At 39.4% G+C, this 24,077-nt stretch overlaps 1 protein-coding gene across 1 annotated transcript in view; it reads left to right on the top strand.

The window, feature by feature from the left end:
- Nucleotides 1–24,077, top strand: part of PHLPP1 (PH domain and leucine rich repeat protein phosphatase 1) — a 265,241-nt gene that overhangs the window by 174,490 nt on the left and 66,674 nt on the right. The window contains exons 5-9 of the mRNA XM_023195183.2: nt 8,217–8,363; nt 8,982–9,212; nt 15,861–16,063; nt 18,081–18,141; nt 21,705–21,800. Coding sequence (XP_023050951.1) covers nt 8,217–8,363; nt 8,982–9,212; nt 15,861–16,063; nt 18,081–18,141; nt 21,705–21,800 — 738 coding nt within the window. The remainder of the gene's footprint in view (nt 1–8,216; nt 8,364–8,981; nt 9,213–15,860; nt 16,064–18,080; nt 18,142–21,704; nt 21,801–24,077) is intronic.

The raw sequence follows: 24,077 nt of genomic DNA, 5'->3' as shown, positions 1-24,077 counted from the left end.
TAAAAGTGTGCCTTTGAAGTCAGACCTGAGTGATGCTCATTGCTATTTGCTAAATATAATACTGTGACTGAAGTAACTTCATTTTAATCATTAATATTACTCTTGATTATGTGCTGCATAAATGTTAACTTCTTTTCTGTAGTGTGAACTCTATATTGTAGAACAAATGAACATGAGTTATATTTCTTTCTTTAAAACATACTGCTTGTCCTGGAAAGTGAAGTCAGTCTTTTCAGGTTGTTGAGTAGTTTGGGAGCACTGAGCTGTGCTTGAATTGGTTTGAATGTAAATACAGTGTTCAGAATATTCACTGTCCTCCATTACTGATAATGCTACTCTTGGTAGGGGAAAATGAGAATGGTAAGATAGTGCTGTCCTGAGGCCATTCTTTGACCTGTGGCTTAGAATTATGAGTGATAGATATTTATTTATATTAAACTCTTTAATAAACTTTAACAAAAGAGGAGGAGGAGAAATGAAAAGTTGTAATGACATCAAAAGGCAGTAGATTCATAATTGCATGCAGTAGTCATACAGTTTCTGTGTGCTTTTTTTTTTTTTTTTAATCTATGAGCTTGGAAAATTAAAGAAAATGACTTCAAAGGCCCCTTCTATTCTCATTTTTCAGTAACACATGAGAAAAAAGAAAGATATATCCACTGCTTTAGTCTGTTTGGACTGCTATAACAATTTACCTCAGAATGGATAATTTATAAACAACAGAAATTTATTACTTACAGTTCTAGAGGCTGTGAAGTCCAAGATCAAGGCACCAGCAGGTTTGGTGTCTGATGAGGACTCATTCTGTGCTTCAAGGATGCAACTTTCTCCTTGTGTCTTCACGTGGCTGAAGGGGCAAGGCAGCTCGCTTCAATTTATTTTACAGGGGGCACTAATCCCAATTGTAAGGACAGACCCTCATAACCTAATTACCTCCTAAAGACCCTATCTCTTATCACATTGGGGATTAAGTTTCAACATGGGGATTTTCTTTTTGTTTTTATTTTTATTTTTTCTTTTTTTCTTTTTTATATATATACATATATATATATATATATATATTTTTTTTTTTTTGAGATGGAGTCTTGCTCTGTTGCCCAGGCTGGAGTGCAGTGGCACATCTCGGCCTACTACTAGCTCTGTCTCCTGGGTTCACACCATTCTCCTGCCTCAGCCTCCTGAGTAGCTGGGACCACAGGTGCCTGCCACCATGCCCGGCTAATTTTCTGTATTTTTTTAGTAGAGATGGGGTTTCACCATGTTAGCCAGGATGGTCTCGATCTCCTGACCTCGTGATCTGCCTGCCTCAGCCTCCCAAAGTGCTGGGATTACAGGCGTGAGTCACTGCACCCCGCCTATTTTTTCTTTTTTTAGGTAGAGTCTCACTCTGTTGCATAGGCTGGAGTGCTGTGGCACAGTCACAGCTCACTGCAGCCTCAACCTCTGGGCTCAAGCCATCCTCCCACCTCAGCCTCCCAAGTAGCTGGGACCACAGGCACATACCACCCTGCCTGGCTAATTTTATTTTACCTTTTTTAGAGATGGGATCTCCCTGTGTTGCCCAGGCTAGTCTTGGACTCCTGGGCTCAAACAGTCCTCCCTCCTTTGTTTGCCTCCCCAAATGCTGGGATTACAGGCATGATGTTTTTTAAAAGCCACAAGTTTCTTGTCGTTTTAAAACATCAAGTAGAATTATCCCTGGCTATGATTATAAACTGACCACCCTAGTTAGTACAATCATCATTAAAATATTTTTTAGTAATCTTAAATTCTGTGATGCTCTGATTCTCTTCCACTTACCTACGTTGAACAGCTATGAAGAAATATCTGTAGCCTCATTGAATGCAATGGTAGCACTGAAATATTAGTTTAAAATAAAATTATTTAAAATATTTCACAAAATGTGTATGTGCGTGTGTGTGTGTGTATATATATATTTATATATTCTTTCTAAAACCAATCAATTTTATCTTGGAATCTGGGTCTGTGTGCATTTCATCATTTGTCTGGCTTACCTGGCCAAGGGTGGTTGCTAACACCTGTAATCCCAGCACTTTGGTAGGCTGAGGCAGGTAGACTGCTTGAGCTCAGGCCTTTGAGACCAGCCTGGGAAACATGGAGAAATCCTGTCTTTACCAAAAATACAAAAATTAGCTGGATGTGGTGGTGCCCACCTGGGGTCCCACCTACTTGTGAGGCTGAAGTGGGATTGCTGGAGCCTGGGAAGTCAAGACTGCAGTGAGCCATTATCACACCACTGCACTCTAGCCTGGCTGACACAGTGGACCCTGTCTCAAAATAATGAATGAATGAATTAATAAAAATACCTGGCTTACCTATTATGGCAGATCTAAAAGTCTTATATTTTGTTACAGAGACAGAGATTGCTAGACTTTTCCTCTATACTAGGGTGCTGTCACCTGGCTGTCTCCTTTTCATTCTTTTTAAATGAAGGTAAAGTGAGGAAAGGTCATCCATTCACCCTTTTGATCTCTTATCTCTCATAACTTAAACATTGCTTCCAAGTATGTGTTTCACTCATTTCAGATACTCGAGGGAAGTGAATTCTCTGTGGACCTCCCCTCTGTCTTTCCCTGAAAGGGTATTTGGATCTGCAAATGTCCTATAATCTGACTGCTTTCCACATCTAGAAAGGAAAAGTGGAACTCTAAGAAGGCTAAGGGGTACTTACCACTAGTTGATGTTGGTTGATACGTTCTGATCAAGAACTTAAGTTCTCAGAAACAATCTATGCTTTATTTGATAAGTCTCTGCTGAATACCATGTCCTTCTCTGGGAAGAGTTTGGGGGATTGGCTGCACAGTGAGGAATGCAAAGGGGGGTGGAGAATGTAGTGAGAAGGAGCAAGACTTTGAGGATACTTTTAAGTCAGAATCAGCTCTTAAAATTTATAGGTCTAGGGTAAAAGTATAAATGGAGAGCCACATACCATATATCTGAATATTTAAGTTATAACCAAGCTAAGAAACTGTTAAGTAAAATATGTTCTCTCCCCCTACCTTGTCAAATATAAAAATAATGTCCTGGAAGCACAGATTCCAATTTAGAATCCTCAGACTCCCAGGGATTCTGCACTGAATGTGATAACATGTGCAGAGCTGGGCCAGGGACCCCACCTCTTCTCTTCCCTCCTCCAGCTCCGTTCCTCACCATCACAGGGGTGTGGACACTGCAACCCATATGTCCAGCCTCTGCCCATGCTAGGGCACATGGGGGCACACACTGGTGGGAGGATGGACCCAGGGAAGAACCCACACAAGCTCTAGAGGCAAGGTTGGTATGCAGGGTAAGGAATTCCAGTCTCCTGCTTACTCTTAGTATGGAGAGGGCACTTCTCCAATGGGAATATAATATGAGCCACATGTAATTTCAATAATGTATCCTCATTTAAGCCAATGTATCAATTGTTATCAGTTCTAAAAAGTTAATGAGATAGTTTACATTCTTCTTTTTTGTACTCAGTCTTTGAAATCTACTCTGTATTTTGTATTTCAAGAGCATCTCCATTTGGACTAGTCCCATTTCAGGTGCTCAGTGCTACCTGGCACTTGTGGTATTATACTGGACCTTGCAGCTCTAGGGAAAGGGTGCCCTGATTCCTTGTTCTGTAGGGGGCACTTGGCACCTAGGACTGAGGGCAGTCCTCTTTACATAAATCTAGTAGTGTTTTCTCATTTAGCTGATACAGAGAATGGTTTTATCTCTTTCTCTTTATGATTAGAGGTGGTGGCCATTATCACTTTCACAACGTTCATACGTACATAAAATGAATGGGAGACACTTGTTAAGAGTTTTTTTTTTTCTTTTCTTTTCTTTTCTATTTATTTATTTTGTTTTGAGAGGGAGTCTTGCTTTGTCACCCAGGCCGGAGTGCATTGGCATGATCTTGGCTCACTGCAACCTCTGCCTCCCTGGTTCAAATGATTCTCCTGCCTCAGCCTGCCGAGTTGCTGGACTACAGGCACCCGCCACCACGTTCGGCTAATTTTTGTATTTTTAGTAGAGATGGGGTCTCACCATTTTGGCCAGGCTGGTCTCAAAGTCTTGACCTCAGGTGATCCACCCGCCTTGGCCTCCCAAAGTGCTGGGATTACAGGCATGAACCACTCCACCCAGCCTTCTTTTCCATTTAAAACTTGTTAACTGTATTTTACTCATTCAGCATGTTGCTGCTTTCCTTTATCCTCAGGAGTGATATCCTAGTAAATTTGTTTGCACAAATGAATTAAACACCACCACCCCCCAAGTTATTGACCTATGCTTTTCCAAAAGCCAATACTTTCATTTCTCATCTTGAGTAATTACTAGCTCTGCAGTCTTTCTGTTTCCCACTTTGGAAAACTTTCCGTGCTCTGTTATGTTGGATAATGTCTAGTGGATATTTTTCTTCCTAGAGGAACTTTTTTTTGAGTTAATTTAATTGCATGCAAATTTTTAAACTGGCCCATTCTCTCAGATGGGGAAAAATATCTAGAAAGTGGAATGCTGTTTTTGTTTGGACTAGAACAGCAGTTTCATCTGGGATGCCTAGGATAAACATTGTGTATCAGATAGAGTTGCCAGATTTAGGTTAGGGGGCTAGGGGAGGAAGCACCAGTTAAATTTGAATTTCATATAAACATTGAATAACTTTTTTCAGTGTAAGTGTGCTCCATGATGTAATGTTTGGGACATACTCTTAAAAATATTTATTGTTTATCTGAAATTTAAATTTAACTGGATGTACTGTGTTTTAAATGGCAATCTTTTCTCAGGACTCCTTTGCTCTCTAAAATATTGAGGCCCTTAAGCAACTTTTATTTATGTCAATTATATGTATCGGTATTTGCTGAATTATAAATTTAAACTAAGAAATATAGCCTGGGTGCAGTGGCTCACGCCTGTAATCCCAACAGTTTGGGAGGCCAAGGTGGGAGGATCACCTGAGGTCAGGAGTTCGAGACCAGCCTGGCCAACATAGTGAAACGCTGTCTCTACTAAAAATACAAAAATTAGCCAGACGTGGTTCTGGGTACCTGTAGAGTAATCCCATTACTTGGGAGGCTGAGGCAGGAGAACTGCAACCCAGGAGGTGGAGGTTGCAGTGAGCCGAGATCACGCCACTGCACTCCAGCCTGGGCAATAGAGCTAGACTCCATCTCATAAAAAGAAAAGAAATATTTTAGGCTAGGCCTGATAACTCATGCCTTTAGTTCCAACACTTTGGGAGGCCAAGACAGGCAGATCGCTTGAGCCCAGGAGTTCGGAACCATCCAGGGCAAAATGGCAAAACTTCGTCTCTACAAAAAATACAAAAATTAGCTGGGTTTGGTGGTGCATGCATGTAGTCCCAGCTACTCAGGAGGCTGAGGTGGGAGGATCACCTGACCCTAGGAGGTTGAGACTGCAGTGACCCATGATCCCACCACTGCATTCCAGCCTTGTCAATAGAGACCCTTTCTCAAAAAAGAAAGAAAGAAATATCTTAATGTATATTGATTCATTTAGACAGTAATAAACTATATTAACATAAATGACATTTTTAGTAACTTTTTAAATGAAAAAACAGTTTTTCAAAACAAAAGTAGTAAGAAGGCTGTCACTGTTTTCTTTTTTTTTTTTTTTTTTTTTGAGACAGAGTTTTGCTCCTGTCACCCAGGCTGGAATGCAATGGCTCACTGTGACCTCCGCCTCCCAGGTTCAAGTGATTCTCCTGCCTCAGCCTCCTGAGAAGCTGGGACTGCAGACGCACGCCACCATGCCCAGCTAATTTTTGTATTTTTAGTAGAGACAGGGTTTCACCGTGTTGGCCAGGCTGGTCTCAAACTCCTGACCTCAGGTAATCCACCTGCCTCAACCTCCCAAAGTGCTGGGATTACAGGTGTGAGCCACTGCACCCGGCCAGAGTGTCATTGTTTTCTATTTTGGCGATTCTTTTAATATCTGGCTGGATTCTCATATCTCTTTCTGTGTTCCATCAGGTGTGCTATTACAAAAGCAGGTACTGTCTGGAACTCTACTGAAATACGAGTGACAGGTGTGGGGAAGAAAGTGGCACAAAGCAAGTAACATCTTAGTATTGTTATAAAAATAGTTTGACCATATGGATCTTCTGAAAGGGTCTCGGGTACCTCTTCTGGGGTCCCCCAAACATGCTTTTAGAATCACTGGACTAGGAATAAGAGACTGTAATTCTAGCTTGTGTTTTTGCAGTGATTATAAATAATCAGAATAGAGGGTAGGCTTTTTTTTTTTTTTTTTTTTTTTTTTGAGATGGAGTCTCGCTCTATCACCTAGGCTGGAGTACAGAGGTGTGATCTCAGCTCACCACAACCTCCGTCTCCGGGGTTCAAGCAATTCTCCTGCCTCAGCCTCCTTCGTAGCTGGGACTACAGGTGCCTGCCAACATGGCTGGCTAATTTTTTTTTGTATTTTTAGTAGAGATGAAGTTTCACCATGTTGGCCAGGCTGGTCTTGAACTCCTGACCTCAAGTGATCTGCCCACCTCGGCCTCCCAAAGTGCTGGGATTACAGGCATGACCCACTGCACCTGGCTGAGGATAAGCATTCTTTAAGAAGGCCTGATGGCTCTAATATAAAACAGTTTAAAAACGATTATTCAGATTTAGCAATAATTCTTTCCTAAGTGATTTTTTTTTTATTTAAAATACTATTCTATTATACTCAGCCATCCAAGTAAACAGGTATTATTTAAAAATCAAGGTAACACTCAACCTGTCAAATAGGTACATTGTCAACTTTCCCTTTAGAATCAACTTTTATTTAACTATTCAGAATACAGCTTAACATATGCTGATTGGGTTGAATTGCGTTTATTTTTGGAGTGTGTGTGTCTCTTCTAGGCAGAGTGCATACTGTCTAGTATTAGATGTGGGTGGTTTTTAAAGGAATTAGCATAGCGCAGTCACTGATCTGATTCTTATCTCATTTAGAGATGGTGTAGAGGTCGTTGATAGGCCAAATGTAAGAGTGCACGAAGAAGTAAAAAGTGAAAGATAGCTTCTTTAATTGCTTAAGTTGCTTGGGCAACTGTGAAAATGAAAGGGCTATTAACAAAAATAGAGCAAAAAGAAGGGCCAGTTTGGAATAAAGATGGTAAGTTCAGTTTTGGGCTGGAAATGTGGGGTAGCTCAGGAGAGGAGCCAGCATGTGACAGGACTGAGAGAATTGTTCACATAGGAGTCAAAACATTTCCAAGGAAAACAGTATAGAGAGAGCATGAAACTGATAAAAAAAACTATCTATGAAGATTACTTCAATTTGGGTTGGGGAAGAAAAGATGAAGAAAAGGAAGGTAATACAGGAGAAGAGGGCCTAAGAGAGCTAAGAAGAAGGGTGGATGGTCAGCAGCGTCAGTCAAGTACTGTATTGAGATCGACGAATGATAATTGGTTCTTTTTTGAGATAGAGTCTCACTCTGTCGCCAGGCTATATATTCCAGGAGAGCAGTCTCAGCTCACTGGAACCTCCACCTCCCAGAGATTCTCTTGTGCCTCAGCCTCTCGAGTAGCTGAGGTTACAGGCGTGCACCACCATGCCCAGCTAATTTTTTGTGTTTTTGGTAGAGACAGGGTTTCACCATGTTGGCTAGGCTGGTCCCGAACTCCTGGTCTCAAGTGATCCACTCATCTCGGCCTCCCGAAGTGCTAGGATTACAGGCCTGAGCCACCGTGCCCAGCTGATAATTGGTTGTTAAATTTGAAACTGCAAAGTCCTGGTTACCTTAGAGAGAGTATTGTTTTGATAAGTTTTTATTATTTCACTTTTGGGTTTGAGATACATGAAACAGAAGGTTTTGACTTGTCTGCAACAGCACGGACTCCAGAAGGACTAACTCCAGCTCTGCCTGGTCCCTTTCCTCCTTCACTGGGGCCATTTACACTGTGTTAATTAAGCTAATTGAGATACTGCTAAAAAACTTACTCCAGCAGAATTCACTTCCTGAAATATTCAACCTTATTTTAGAGGGAAAAGTTTGTTTTTAGATAGAATGTTTACATTTTAGGTAAAGCACTGGCCTTAGAGTCAGCAGATGTGCATTCCAGGGCTGCTGCTCCTTAACCTCTCTGGGGCCCGCATTTCCTTTTCAGTTGAATTTGGGAGTTGGGCTAGATTATCTCTTAGGCTATGCTAAAATTATGATGTTAGTGACATTTGTCTCTTTTTCCCCTTTTGGTTTTGCTTTATTTTAATAGGTTCACCAAGTTGAAGAGTCTTAATCTTTCCAATAATCATTTAGGGGACTTCCCACTAGCAGTCTGCAGTATTCCAACCCTGGCAGAGCTGAATGTGTCCTGCAATGCCCTGCGATTGGTCCCAGCAGCCGTTGGAGTGATGCACAAGTGTGTACCTCAAACCCCACTGGCGGGTATATCCAGAAACCCCAGGGAAGCTGCACTGGGGGTGTAGCACATGAGATTAGTTAACTCGTTATGTTGGTCATATAAGTCTTGGCCCCAAATCAAGAGATCAGGGACTGTATAGTCTGTACGGAGTTCATGTGTTGGATTTGTACTCTTTACGGTCTTATAAAAAATTAAATATTCTTGTTTAGAACTGAAGATCCCTGCAAATGAGTATGTCTAAACATGGAATGTGGGTTATGTTCTCATTTTTCTGAGTTATATTGAATTCAAAGACTTAGAAATTAATTTTGAGAAATAAGGAAAGCCCAAAGGATATCTGAATCAATTTATATCACAGTTAGCTCATGTTGCTGCCATTTAAGCCTATTCAAATTGGGAAAGCTAGTCATAATTTCCATTTTCAATAAAAGATTAAGATGCTTATCTCTGATTATTTCACTTTGGTCCATTATTGCCTCAGGCCCTGCCCTTAGGCATTTTGCAAAGAGTAATACATTTTCTGGTAATATGATCTACACTATGGAACTTGTATGTTGATAATAAAGATGTAAAATTTATACATTCTCTTTATAATTCGTATGTTTTCTCTAATAGCTTACAGACATTTTTGTTGGATGGAAACTTTCTCCAGTCCCTTCCTGCTGAGTTGGAGAACATGAAGCAGCTTAGTTATCTGGGTCTTTCTTTCAATGAATTTACTGACATTCCAGAAGTATTGGAGAAATTGACTGCTGTGGATAAACTTTGTATGTCCGGAAACTGTATGGAGACCCTTAGGCTACAGGCTTTAAGAAAAATGCCTCATATTAAACATGTGGATCTAAGGTAACCATTTTTGAGAAATAGATCTCATTTGAGCTGTTGGCTTATATTGCAGGGGTGGGGGGTAGGTTATTAACCAAGTCAAACAGGCTGGGTAATTGAATGTGGACCCATTTTTCTATTTCTGCCTAGAGGGAAGAATTATGATTAATAGTAGGGTTTGCTGTTACTGGAGACTTTCTCACTGATGTATGTCTTGAAGGTCTTTGTTTTGCAAATTGGAACCCAGTTGAGTGAAAGAGCTGTTTTTTGTTTTTGTTTTGTATTTTTTGTTGTTGCTGTTTTTAAAGAGATAGGGCCTTGCTCTCATGTTCCGCCTGGAGTGCAGTGATGCGCTCAGAGCTCACTTTAGCCCCAAACTCCTGGGCTCAGGTGATCTTCCTGCCTCAGCCTCCCAAATACTCCGGCGTGTTCAGTTTCATCAGTGTAAAGTAGCATCACCTTTTGCTCCCTTTCTTCTCCATTCGTATGGCTCAGCCAAGGAAACCCATACCTTCCCATAGCCAAGAATTGCTTGGCTTCACCTTTCCTCAGAATAAAGGAATCAGACCTGTCCTTCCTAGGGAAGTATTAGCAATTTGCAGATATAAAATTCTTAATTTGGATGTTAAAGTAGTTATAATTTATCTGATTTTTGAGAATTTCTTGGAATGTAACAAGATAAGGAATTCTAAACACTTTGTTAACATGCTTTCCAAATTGTTTACATTACTTGCCTCTGAGTTCCTTCTATTTAGAAAACCCTCATATTCCAGAATTTAAGCCCTATTTTATTCATCCACCAGTAGTAGAATTTCATTAGAGCCAAGGACAACGGCTTGCACTGACCTCAGGTAACAAGAATGAGATGATTTCCGAGTTACCTGGTACATGAAGGAAGACATCATTTTTCTTGGTGTGAATTAGCTGACATGTAACATCAATCTAAAATGTCTACAAGTAATAAGTCTTAGAGCTTTATAAATTCTTAAGATTCGTAGTTCTAACTTGAGTCTTTTTAGATGACATCACCTACAGGATATTTAAATACCAGAATAGACATTAGACACTCTGTAAATGTTGCATGACCATGAGTAACTGCTTCCTTCCTTGCCCCTGAGCTGAGGAGGGGAAAATCAGATCAGATTGGTTCTAATTCTGCCTTAATACTTTGTTGTTTATTGTTTTTGTTTTTGCTTCTGTTTTTGTTTTTTGAGACAAGAGTCTCTCTCTGTCACCCAGGCTGGAGTGCAGTGGCATGATCTCAGCTCACTGCAACCTCTACCTCCTGGATTCAAGAGATTCTCCTCCCTCAGCCTCCTGAGTAGCTGGGATTACAGGTGCCTGCCACCACACCTGGCTAGTTTTTATATTTTTAGTAAAGACAGGTTTCACCATGTTGGCCAGGCTGGTCTTGAACTCCTGACCTCAGGTGATCCACCTGCCTTGACCTCTCAAAGTGCTGGGATTACAGACATGAGCCACCACACCCAGCCTAATTCTGCCTTAATACTTAAAATCAAACCTAGTGGAGTAATTTAAGGAGAGTCTCGCTTAGTTTCTCTAAGTAAAGGGCTACTTTTGTTGAGTTTTTTTTCTCGCCCCTTAATGGAAATGTTACATCAGATTAAGTGATTATTGTTTTCTTTGCATTGATGTTCTTTGAGTTTCATATTATTTCTTCTGTGGCATCATTAATAATTCCTCCTCCCCTCTCCTCCTTCTCCTTCTCTTTCTCCTGTTTGTACAAAGTGTGGCTGTTACTTGTTGGTCACTTCTCTTTCTCTCCATGTTTTCTGCCTTGGTGGTTGCATATACTCTCAGGTTTCATTCTCACCTTTCACCTTGATCTTAATCATTCCCCAGTCTTTCCCTATTCCTTCTTTGACTTCTTGAGACCAGTTCCACTTAAGCTGCCAGCTAGATAACTTCTTGGTTTTCCCTATTGACACATTTAACCAAATACACGTAAAACAGAATTCAGTGTCTTTCTTACTCAACCAGTTCTTTCTCATGGATTTCTGTTTTTGCTGATAGCAACACCACCTCATTGGTCTTCCAGACACACAACTCTTGGCTGATTCTATCAGCTCTTCTTTTACATGAGTTTCTCTCTTTTCATTGCTTCCTTTTTCTTCTCACTGTGACTGTTGTCTTCTAACTGAGCCATTTGCTTCCTTTGTGCAACCTCCTAAGCAAGCACTATTTTGCTCAGAGCCTGCGGTTCTCTAGTTCAGGGTATTCAAGCCCTCATATTTGGTTTCAGCCCACTGGTATGTGAGTCCTTTGAGGATGAGGCTGTATCTCTGAGTTGCTCATGTGTGAGCCTCCAACCTGTGGGTGGCAAGTGAACTATTCGCGACTTTTCCACAATGAGATGTGTACAGAAGTTGAGACTAATATTTTAGTAACGTATAATGATTTGACATTGCCACGATATCCAACTGCATTACGAGTTGATTCTTGTTGTACAGGGAATCAACTAGTATATTTTATTTTATTTTATTTATTGTTGTTATTATTATTATTTTTTTTTGAGACAGAATTTCACTCTCGTTGCCCAGACTGGAGTGCAGTGGTGCGATCTCGGCTCACTGCAACCTCCGCCTCCCAGATTCAAGCGATTTTCCTGCCTCAGCCTCCCAAGTAGCTGGGATTTCAGGCTCCCATCACCATGACCGGCTAACTTTTTGTAGTTTTAGTAGAGACAGGGTTTCAGCATGTTAGCCAGGCTGGTCTTGAACTCGTGATCTCAAGTGATTCACCTGCCTCAGCTTCCCAAAGTGCTGGGATTATAGCCATGAGCCACCGCACCCGACCTCAACTAATTTAGATGTTGTCAAACTTGCACAGTGAGTTGCATGTGGTGTGAGCTGTGTATGGGTTGAGTACTATATATCAGTCTGTCATGAATTACAACTTTAGAAAATAGGTCTCCTTCACCATAGATAATTTAAGCACTGTTTTTATTTATCCTTCAGCCCCAGTGTTAGTCCTTAGTGTGTCCAGTCCTTGGTAAATATTAATTGCCTCACCCACCTTTGTAGCCCAGAGCCTCACATCCCCTGCATTCCTGCAGAAAGTATTCAGGCAGGTACAAAACTTACCCTGTGCTGTTTTCTTTGATGCAGAGGCTGTTCCATTGCTTCCACACACCTGCTTTTCTTCTCCCATGAACACCTGTTCCATTCTGCCTACTCTTGGGAATCAGATGAGTTGCTTCCTTTTCCATAGCCTCTTTTTTTTTTTTAAACCATTCTCTACATTTTATATATCACCCATGGCACTTATCACATACTTGTATTTCCTGTATTTCATAAAACATATGACTCTCTTTACTAAATTGTGAAATCTGTTGAAAAACACCTTGTTTTATTTATCTCTTACTGCAACAAAGCCATAGGTCATCATCGTTGTCACCATCACCGTAGCCCTTCACAGGCTGGAGTGCAGTGGTACAAACACAGCTCGCTATAGCCTCCATCTCCTGGACTTAAGTGATCCCCCTACCTCAGCCTCCCGTGTAGCTGGGATGACAAGTACACACTACCACTCTTGGCTAATTTTTAAATTTTTTGGAGAGAGCGGCCTCACTTTGTTACCTAGGCTGGCTCAAACTCCTGGGCTCAAGCTGTTCTTCTGCCTCAAACTCCCCAGGTGCTGAGAATTACAGGCATGAGTCACCATGCCTGGCCAGAAGGGAATTTTAGTCATATTTTGCCTCTTAAAAAGTTTGTCCGGGCCAGGCGTGGTGGCTCATGCCTATAATCTCAGCACTTTGGGAGGCTGAGGCAGGTGGATCACCTGATATCAGGAGTTCAAGACCAGCCTGGCCAACATGGTGAAACCCCACCTCTCCCATAAAACCCCAGTAAAATTTTGCATTTTACTAAAAATGCAAAAATTAGCTCGGCGTAGTGGTGTGCACCTATAGTCCCAACTACTCAGGAGACTGAGGCAGGAGACTTGTTTGAACCGGGAGGTGGAGGTTGCAGTGGGCCAAGATCGCACCGCTGCACTCTAGGCTGGGTGACAGAGCGAGAGACTTTGCCTTAAAATAATTAATTAATTAATTAATTAATTAATTGTTATAGTTATGGTGACTGTGGTCAACAATATATTGTATTTGTTTGTATTCTTGTTTTTTCTCTCTTCTCTTCTCTTCTCTTCTCTTCTCTTCTCTTCTCTTCTCTTCTCTTCTCTTTTCTTTTCTTTTCTTTCTTCTCTGAGACAGGGTCTCACTTTGTTACCCAAGCTGGAATGCAGTGGTGTAGTCATGGTTTACGGCAGCCCCAAACTCTTGGGTTCGACTGATCCTCCTGCCCCAGCCTCTTAAATAGCTGGGAGCATAAGCATGTGCCACCACGGCTGGCTAATTTTTTATTTTTTGTAGAGATGGGGTCTTGCTCTATTGCCCAGTCTGGTCTCAAACGAACCTCCTACTTCAGCCTCCCAAAGTGTTAGGATTACAGAGTTTGAGCTACCACACCATGCCATAATATATTGTATTCTTGAACAATGCTAAGAGTGGATGTAAAGTATTCTCACTACAAAAGTAATAACTATGTGAGATGGTGCACGTGAACTGGCTAGAATTAGTCATTTCACTGTGTACATATATTTCAAAAGTCATGCTGTACACAATAAATACGTACAGTTTTATCTGTCAGTTAAACAAATAATAAAATAGTTCATCCTAAGTAGCTGAATTACTGTGTGAGCCTGAAAACTTGGTATTTCAGTCATGGTGAGAGTTAGCAACTTAAGCCAAATGTTAACTTTCCTTTTCGTTACATTAACTTTGCTTTTGTTATAGATTTTTTTGTCTCCTTATTAAACCAATGCTTATTATTTTAGTATTAATACAATAAAATTGTATTAATTGAATGAAATTGTGTGTGGCTTTTTCAAGTGAAGATGATAAAGCCATTTTGAAGGTTATTCGAAGTGTGGATTGGGAAGAAGATGGACCTTTGTTCCATTCCTGCAGTCTGTTGTACCCAAGATGAGATGTGTTTTTTCTTTTTCATTCTGTGTGCACATTCTAGTAATCTAGTAAGCATTTGGAAATAGGCAGATTGCTGGGTCAAGGCCAGTTTTTAAATCTTACAACCTGGAATAAAAAAAGAGAAGGAGCCAAAAAAAATCTTCTTAGGGACATTGGAAAAGGCCATATGCTGTGCTTGTGTGTTGACGAATCCCAGCTCTTTGCTGGAACTCATCCTTGTGTTTCAGTGGCTTTAGGATATTATTCTTAATTCATTTTCCATAGCTTTATTTTATTTTTTTAAAGGACAGAAATTCACTACAGAGAAACTGCTTTTTCCTGTACTCCAGACTTAAATTAATACTCTTCTTTTTTTTGAGACAGAGTATCGCTCTGTCGCCCAGGCTAGAGTGCAGTGGCATGATCTTGGCTCACCACAACTTCCGCCTCCTGGGTTTAAGCAATTCTTCTGCCACAGCCTCCCGAGTAGCTGGGATTACAGGCACATGCCACCATGCCCAGCTAATTTTTAATACTTTTTTTAGTAGAGATGGGGTTTCACTGTGCTGGCCAGGCTGGTCTTGAACTCGTGACCTCGTGAACTGCCCACCTTTGCCTCCCCAGGTGTTGGGATTACAGGCATGAGCCACTGCGCCCATCCTATATTAATACTCTTCTGGTCAAGGTCATCATCTCAGCACTTTACTGGCTTTGTAATGGAAAGTAGATGGTTTTTGTTGTTTGTTTCTAAAGGAGTTAGACATAGCCTAACAAACTGGAAATTGACATTTCCATCTATTTTTCTTCCTTTTGAAGCTAAATATGTCTTTGTTATTTTGGTTCGTAGTCCCCGTTACTACTTATTTTCTGATAGCTCATCCACAGCAACTTCAGTCAGTTAGCTCACTAGTTCTTATGGCTAGAGATTCTGCCAGTTTTCTGCTGTGCCTTGCTTCATCGTAGAGGTGTTGATTCCCATTTTTCTCCATCATTCTATGATTTCTCAATAGATCTTAGATACTGGATTTCAGTATTTTCTGCACTTCACTCTATACAAGCAGTATTTTATAGATGGAGGTAGTTTTGGTGGTTCTTCCTGGTCCTGAGCAGTTGGGAGTCATGTGCTTGCATTCCCATCTCTGGGGCTCCCATTCAGTGTGCAACTCTTATTTGTTATGTGACTCCGGTCCATTATTGCTTTTCTGCCTCAACCTTTAATTCCATCCTACTCATCCGCCTGCTCATGCATCCTCTCTCCTTCATTCAGTATTCATTGTAGTTGTAATGTGTGTAAGAATTGTTCTGAGTTTTGTTTCTTATGTTCTTTTCGGTATGGTATAGTTTCACCGTTCTTTAGAAGTCAGTTCCTAGTTCTTTGAAAGTCAATGCTTAAGTGGATTATTTTCCCCCTAGAAGTAAATTAAGGTAAAGTCAATGTGCTTATTCCTCTCCCAGCTGTAGTGGTGTCACTTGTGTTTCAGAATATATTGTGAAGGTTAAAATCTCCTGGAATTGTAGCTAAAAATAGATACTCTGGCTAGTTAAGCAAGGCCAGATGCTGAGATTCCAAAAATCATGGAGAACTATAGTACAGAGAGAATTGAGTTCTTTCTCGCTATCTCTTGTATTAGGGTGTTTAGCATTGTAGTTAATTGTAGTCTCTATTTATGTCCTTTTCCCTCAAGGTTGAACATAATTAGGAAGCTGATAGCAGATGAAGTGGACTTTCTACAGCATGTTACTCAGCTTGACCTACGAGACAATAAACTTGGTGATCTAGATGCCATGATTTTCAACAACATTGAAGTTTTACACTGTGAAAGGAATCAACTGGTCACATTAGACATCTGTGGCTATTTCCTAAAAGCACTCTATGCCTCTTCTAATGGTATGTATCATAGGCCACATCAGAGTTGCTCTTTTGGTTCCAAGAATTTACCCAGCATCATTATTTCTGCCTCTCTGATTGTTCTTTGCTCAAATAGTTAGTAAAATAGCTCAAATTTTGTTAAAATAAAAGTCACAAAAGAAAAATGCTGACTTACTATTTAAAGGAATCAAAAAGGAAGATTTTATTTTCCCTATAAGTTACTCACACTTTTGATTTGGATTTTCTGCTTAAAGGAAGAGAGAAAAGAGAACTATTTCTTGGGCTACATTACCAAGATCTAGAGATCTTTACTACCTTATTACTAAATCTGGAACCTTTATTTAATACTGGAGAGTGAAAGGAAGTTTTATTTTGACTCCATTCAGGATTTCCAGTTTCATGTTTGACTAACAGAGAGCTCACCTTAAGATAAACCAGAATGTTAGCTGGGCATGGCGGTGCATGCCTATAGTCCCAGCTACTTGGGAATGGGAAGCTGAGGCAGGAGAATTGCTGGAGCCCAGGAGGTGGAGGCTGCAGTGGTCTGAGATCATACTACTGCACTCCAGCCTGGTTGACAGAGTGAGACCCTGTCTAAAAACAAAAAAAAGATTATTAAAAAAAGATAAACCAGAATGATATACCCACAAGGACACCATAAAGCAAGAGTCTTAATCATTTAATGTTTCTTTCTAAGAATCTGAAAATCAGGGCAGTTCCAAAAAAGAAAAGGTAATATGGGCATATGTTTGCTAAGATGAAGGTTTCAATTCCCTGCAGTCAGTAAACTGAATGAAAACAAGTGTTCACTACTGCAAGTTGAACATATATTTATCATGCACTTGTTTTATGCATAGTGCAGCTCATGAGCTCTGAAAGATGAAGGATTTTTCAAATGTGATTACTGTTATCTCAGAAAAACAAGCCAAACCTCATATAGGTATATTTTCTAATGTAATCAGTTTGGCTGAGCACTGAAGGGTTATAGGATTTAGATAACCAGTGGGAATGAAGTAGGAAGAAAGAATCTGAATGTGGCTTGTTGGGCAGTTGGGAGAAGACAGGGAATTCTGAACCCACAGATGTAATTAGGAGAGGCATGCTTTTAGTCAGATAGTGAAGTATTGGCCTTAGTATAATAAGCAATAGAGAACCAGTAAAGACTCTAAAGTGGAGGAGACATGATGGAAGTGATGCTTTAAGGCGGTTAATGTGAAAAGAGTGTGTACGGAATGCATTTATAGGAAAAGGTTGAGGGTAATCCACTACTCCACTAATCCAAGTTACTGTGATGGGCTTCATGTGGGCTAATGGGAACTTGTAGTCAGGATTATAGATGTTGATTTGAGACTCATCTGCTCAGAGGTGATACCTGAAACCAGGGAAGTAAGGTAACTGGAAGAGAGGAGAGTGCTAGTACCAAAGGTCAACTTACAAACCCCTCACACTTAGCTGGAGCCAGACTGGGCAACCAGATAGGAGCTACACCTGTGAATTACTTGGTAATTGTTTAGAGAAGCGGAAGGACATTTACAAACTACTCTGCCCAAGAAACAAAGTTACAGGGGACAGTGGTGTCATATTTCATAAAGTTTTGAGGAAGAGTTTCACATTTAAGTAAAATAAGTCATTTGTGACCCGATGGAGTGCTGTTACAGTAAGGTGATGAGGGCAAAAGACAAGAAGCATTATTTGGTTTTATGGAAGGACCCTTGGGTTTTAAAAGGATGGCACTCATGGTTAATCCTTCAGATGTAATACAGCCTGCATAACAATAAGAGAGCAATAGCAAAGGGATAGAAAAGAGGCAGGAAATTAGAATACGTGATTTATTTCAATCTCTGAAGAAGATCTTGTGATTAAATTAAAAGTTCTTTTTTACTTTTCTGTACTTTCAAAGTTGAACAAATGATGTATTGTACTTCCTAAACTAAACAAACAATAGAGAATAAAGCACAGTAATGATGTTCCACATACAAAAAGAGTCTCTGTCATTTGGATAGTGACGTCTTTGTGTTTTTTTTTTCCTTCCTAGAACTTGTTCAACTTGATGTTTACCCAGTTCCAAATTATCTGTCCTACATGGATGTTTCAAGGTAAGAAGTCAAGTCTTAGAGCCCTCTAGAGTCTACTAGAAAATTATTTAGTAATTCTAACTGAGCTTATGCACAAGTACTTTTTAATATTTTGAAGGTAAATGATAAAACATTAATGATTTTTACTTTATTCTCTAAAATGATATGTATTTGTTGATGAAAATACATTTGTAGCTCAAACCAGAGCATCAGAGTGTCAGTGTGCACACCAATTTGAACACCAGATTTGGACTTGAAAGGTGAGTTGAGGGCCATATGGCTTAAAGTTCTAATAACTCTTTTCATTATATAAATCATATTTTTATGTCTTTCCCTGAAGTAATGTTAATTTTATTTTTTATTTTCAATTTTTAAAAAAATTTTTTTAAACTCTGCCAAGTCTTAGGATAATTTAATTTTTTAAGTGCTTTATTTCTTTTGATTTCTTCCTCCCTTGTTTAGATATATATCTCTTTGCTAAGAATTCTTAGAAAATAGTGACAAAGCCTATCAAAGTAGAAATTCTATACAACCTGCTTGGTTTTCTTAGCTTCTTTTTGAATATGCTAACCATTTTACCTTTTATGGTAATTTGCTTCTGTGGTATATTATATTTATTGCAGTTACCACAAATATTGTAGTAGACTTTTTCTTAAAGGCACAAAGGCTTGACAGTGTCTACAGTGTGTATTTATACGAAGTAAACTTAAAAAATTTTAACAATGAATTATAAAATTGAAACTCATTTTGAAGGTAATTCCAAAAGAGATACACAAAAATGTTCTAAACATAGGGAGTTTGTGGCCCACTCAAGGTGACAACTGTTAACTCATTTCAGTGCTTAAATTCTGGTGTGTTTATTAACAGTCACCATGCTTTTTAATCACAACTATTGTATGATTTGTCTTGTACAGAATTTTGCCTTTTGTCTTGAGATTACACAGGCTTAGCTATTTTAATAATATACTGAATCACAATTATGCAAGACATGTCAGTATTTGGTTATTGGGAAAATATTACAGTTAAATTTTTATTATAAATATATAATTATAAAATCATAAAGCTCTTTGAGTAGTGCTTCTTACATTTCCTACTAACTACCCATCAGGTAATTTTATTATTAACTTAAATCAGACATTACCTAGTTTTCTTTCCCCACCTACTCCTCCCAACCCCCCAGCAACCCTGAATGTTATTTTCACATTTTGAATAAGAGCAGTATAGGAACAGTATAGGAATGGGATTTCCATACATGGGTGCATATAAATATCTTGAACAGATTTCTTTTCTTTTCTTTTCTGTTTTTTGAGATGGAGTCTTGCTCTGTTGCCCAGGCTGGAGTGCAGTGGTGCAATCTTGGCTTATTACAACCTCTACTTCCTGGGTTCAAATGATTCTCCTGCTCCAGCCTCCTGAGCAGCTGGGATTACAGGCACACACCACCACACCTGGCTAATATTTTTGTATTTTTGTAGAGATGGGGTTTCACCATGTTGGCCAGGCCGGTCTGGAACTCCTGACCTCAAGTGATCCACCAGCCTTGGCCTCCCAAAGTGCTGGGATTACAGGCATGAGCCACCACGCCTGGCCCAGATATATTTTCAAGAATTAGTCATAGAGTTAAACTACTTTTTAAATACAGTGTAATCAGCAAATGTTAGCCATTTAAACCCCTAAGTGAGACTGAATTGGAAACTCTTGTGTCATGCTTGTCTCTGAAGTCTGCCCCTTAAATGATATTCATCTTCCTGTGGCCACTCTCCTGCCTAGAACCTTCACTATAACACACTACCTCATCCACCTCCCATGCTGTCACCTATCACAGAGTTTACTAGGTCAGGTTCCTCCATACAAAGTTCTAAGTTATCACTTACAGAAGTTTTAATTTTTATATGTTGGGGTTGTTTTTACTAAAGAGTACTTTCAATCCCCTCTCCTGTTGAGATGTTTTAGATACTAACAATTAAAAAAAAAAAAATGAGTGTGTCAATGTTTAGGGCTTCAAATCCAGAACTGTATGTGCCTATGACAGACACTAAGCAGAAGATAATTCCCTCTATTTCTGTATTTTAACGGAGGAGTAGATATAATTGCAAAATTAAAGAACATAAATAATGCATGATTCCACCACCCTAACATCACAGTTATTTTTCCTTTTGCTGTAATATCTTATAATTCTTGTCCCAAGCATCATGTTTTCACAGAATTACCCATCTGTGTATAAAGAATTGTGGTCCTAATGTACATACTGTTTGAAATTCTTTGTGCCTGGCCACTTTACGTATTTTAAAAAGAAAGTAAAAGGATAACCAGTGTGACTAGGGACACATTCAAATAGAGTAGTTTATCTAAGTAATGATCAATTCATTTAAAAGTTAAAGACAGCATTAGTTTAGCTCTCTCTCTCTCTCTCTTTTTTTTTTTTTTTTTTGAGATGGAGTTTCGCTCTTGTTGCCCAGGCTGGAGTGCAATGGTGCGATCTTGGCTTACTGCAACCTCCTCCTCCTGGGTTCAAGCTATTCTCGTGCCTTAGCCTCCCGAGTAGCTGGGATTCAGGCATGTGCCACCACACCCAGCTAATTTTTGTATTTTTTAAGTAGAGACAGGCTTTCACGATGTTGGTCAGGCTTGTCTCAAACTCCTGACCTCTGGTGATCTGCCGGCCTCAGCCTCCCAAAATGCTGGAATTAACAGGCATGAGTTACCATGCCCCGCCTAGTTCTCTTTTTTTTAGTAACTGTAATTACCATCTAATGCCCAAGTAAATGTTTTTAATTAATTAATTCTTCAAGTTAACTGCCAGTGAACTTTTCATTGCCACCATTTTAAAACTATTTCTCTCCCTTCCCATTTATCCATGGCTATATTTTCATGATGACAGCTGGAGTTGGGAAATATTTTAATATTAAGGGAAAAAATATAAATTTGAAAATAAAACTGTGATATGCCATTTGACTTTGTGTGTTTTTATTTTCAGTATAACACAGATTCTCCCTAAAATTGGCATAGGTCTGTAGACCCTTTAGGAAAGTCAATTTGGAGCTAGGCTCTTTTTTTCTAGACTTTAGAGATGATACAGATTATGTAATTATGTCCTTCCTTCTTTTTAAAAAATTTAACTTTTTTTAGAGATAGGATCTCGCTCTGTCACCCAGGTTGGAGTGCAGCGATGAGATCATAGCTCACTGTAAACCTCGAACTACTCTACTCCAGCAGTCCTCCCACTGTAGCCTTTTGAGTAGCTGGGACTAGTGGTGCATGCCACCATGAGCAGCTAATTTTTTGTTTTGTAGCAATGGGGACTCGCTGTGTTGCCCAGGCTGATCTCAAACTCTTGGACACAAGCGATCCTCCCATAGGCATGAGCTACTGTGCTCTGCCTCTTCCTTACTTTTTCTTTATTTCTTCTCCCTATCACAATTCTTCCTAGTTCTGGAGAAAAGCGAATCCACATATTCTTTTGATTTATGCCCACGGTACTTTGGTGTTTCATTTAAGGTTTTACTTATTCCTTGTAATAATTTGAGTTTAGAACCACTTTGGAGGCCAAATTCAACCAAACAATTTTATGTTCTTGCATTTAGGAACCGCTTAGAAAATGTGCCTGAGTGGGTATGTGAAAGCCGAAAGCTAGAAGTTTTGGATATTGGCCATAATCAAATATGTGAACTTCCTGCCCGGTGAGTATTGCAGATCAAATGAGAGGATCTCACAATAGATGAGCAATTTAAAACATTGCTGATTCGGTGTTTAACTTGGTATCGTAAGCCTAAAAGAGTTTGCTTTAAAAACGAATATGGTATCTTTTACCCCGTGTGGTGTCTTCAAGTTACAAACTTTCTTCATGCAGTGCAGTGAGGAGTAGAGTGAGGCTTTGACTCTCAGCCAGACTTTTCAAAACCTTGCAGGCAGTTGTGCTTGGTGGAAATTTTTAAGTAAGCCAAAAACAATCTTTGAAGCAAACAATATGATTAGCCCACTTCTGGGATCTTAAGTCGTTCAGAATCTTCCACCTCTGTTCGTTGACTTAATATGTCTACTTTAACATAAATACCTTTTGTTCTCCCTAGACCTTAACTTTGAGGGGGAAATAAGATGGTTAGGTCATGAAACCTAGAAAGAGCAAACTAGACTAGATTCTCTTTTTCTTGTTGTGAAATTTGGGAGTAGAAGGTTCAAGAACTTCTCTCTCTTAAATATGTTCTTATTTTTATTTTATAATTTTCACTTTAATGGCAAGATTTGCAAAACAGCCACATGATGACTTCTATTGTCTGTAAATATAGACAGATATTTTCAAGTTGACTAATCATGGTCCAAAATATTAGTGAATTTTTAGTAACTAGCCATGCAGTTAGTAACCCTAAGAGTCTATCCAGTGCTGTCCTATAGAACTTTCTGTGATGATTGAAGTGCTCTGTATCTGTGCTGCCCCAGTATGGTATCCACTGGCTATATGTGGCTATTGAGCACTTGCATTGTGGCTAATGTGACTGAGGAACTAAATTTTGTGTATTCGTTAATTCCAATTAACTTAAATTCATATAGTTACTTGTGGTTGCCTCAACTCAGGTCTTATTATTTCCACCATTCTCAGCCAATCACTGAACAGAGGAAGTCAGTTATTTTTAGCTATGTATAGTCAAAAACATCAGTGAAAATATTGTAGAAGTATGTTACCATTTTGGAGTAAACTTACTTTAGTGCACAATCTTTAAAGGTATGTGATCACCATTCCTGTTTCCTTACCAAGAAGATACACTTGCTTGGTAAGCCTAGTAAACATGTTAGAGTTCAGCTGTTCAATATAGTAGCCCCCAGCCAGCCATTAGCCAAGTGACTGTTGAGCACCTGAAATGTGACTCATCCTAATTGAGAAGTGCTGTAAGTGTAAAATATACATGAAATGTAAAATATTAATAATAGTGTACATTAATTACATATTAAATTAATATTTGGGGTATATTCTGGGTTAAATGTAATAATACTCTGAGAATTCATTTACTTGTTCTTTTTTTTTTCTTTTAATGTGGCTACTAGATAATTTAAAATTACATGTGGTGTATATTTGATAACACTGTGTTAGAATGTAGCTCTTATTAAAGAAATCTGAGTTATATTTTCATCCCTGAAAAGCTCTGTTAATTTCATTATGTTCCCCAGCAATACATTATACCTGTAAATATGATCCATTTGAAAGTGCTTTCTGCCCTAGAATATTATGTTGACTGAGCATTTAGGTGATCCGTTGCAGCCATCACTATTAACAAGAGGGTGTGTGTGTGTGTGTGTGTGTGTGTGTGTGTGTGTCTGTGTGTGTGTGTGTCCATGCATGGCCCTTTTAGTAAAAGAACAGGAAAAACGAAAACAGTAGGGAAAAAATAATTTATTGAAAAAAATTTTCTACCTTATCTTCTATTTTCTTTCTGTCTTTCCTTCTTTTCTTCTTTTTTTTTTTTCTTTTTTTTGAGACAGAGTCACGATCCTGACTCACTGCAACCTCTGCCTCCCGGATTCAAGCAATTCTCGTGCCTCAGCCTCCCGAGTAACTGGGACTACAGGCACGTGCCACCACGCCTGGCTAATTTTTGTATTTTTAGTAGAGACGGGGTTTCACTGTGTTGACCAGGCTGTTCTTGAACTCCTGACCGCAGGTGATCTGCCTGCCTCAGCCTCCCAAAGTGCTGGGATTATAGCCATGAGCCACTGCACCTGGCCTTTTCTTCTCTTTTCTCTGTTCTCTTTCCCCCTTTAACCCCTCAATCCCACAGATAGCACATTGGCATCCAAGTTCCCTGTTTTGCTGAAGGCTACAAAGATATATCATATATATATTTTATATTTGTATATATTATACATTAATATATATTTATATTTTATATATATAAACAAACAAATGCAAGATAACTGACATTTTGTCCAATTTTTCCCCCCAGATCTGTTGATCTTTAATTTGT

This window comes from Piliocolobus tephrosceles, chromosome 18 (genome assembly GCF_002776525.5).
Source record: "Piliocolobus tephrosceles isolate RC106 chromosome 18, ASM277652v3, whole genome shotgun sequence".
In the NCBI taxonomy this organism is placed as follows: domain Eukaryota; kingdom Metazoa; phylum Chordata; class Mammalia; order Primates; family Cercopithecidae; genus Piliocolobus; species Piliocolobus tephrosceles.
Note: the sequence above shows the minus strand (reverse complement) of the source record. Positions and strands in the feature narration are given on the sequence as shown.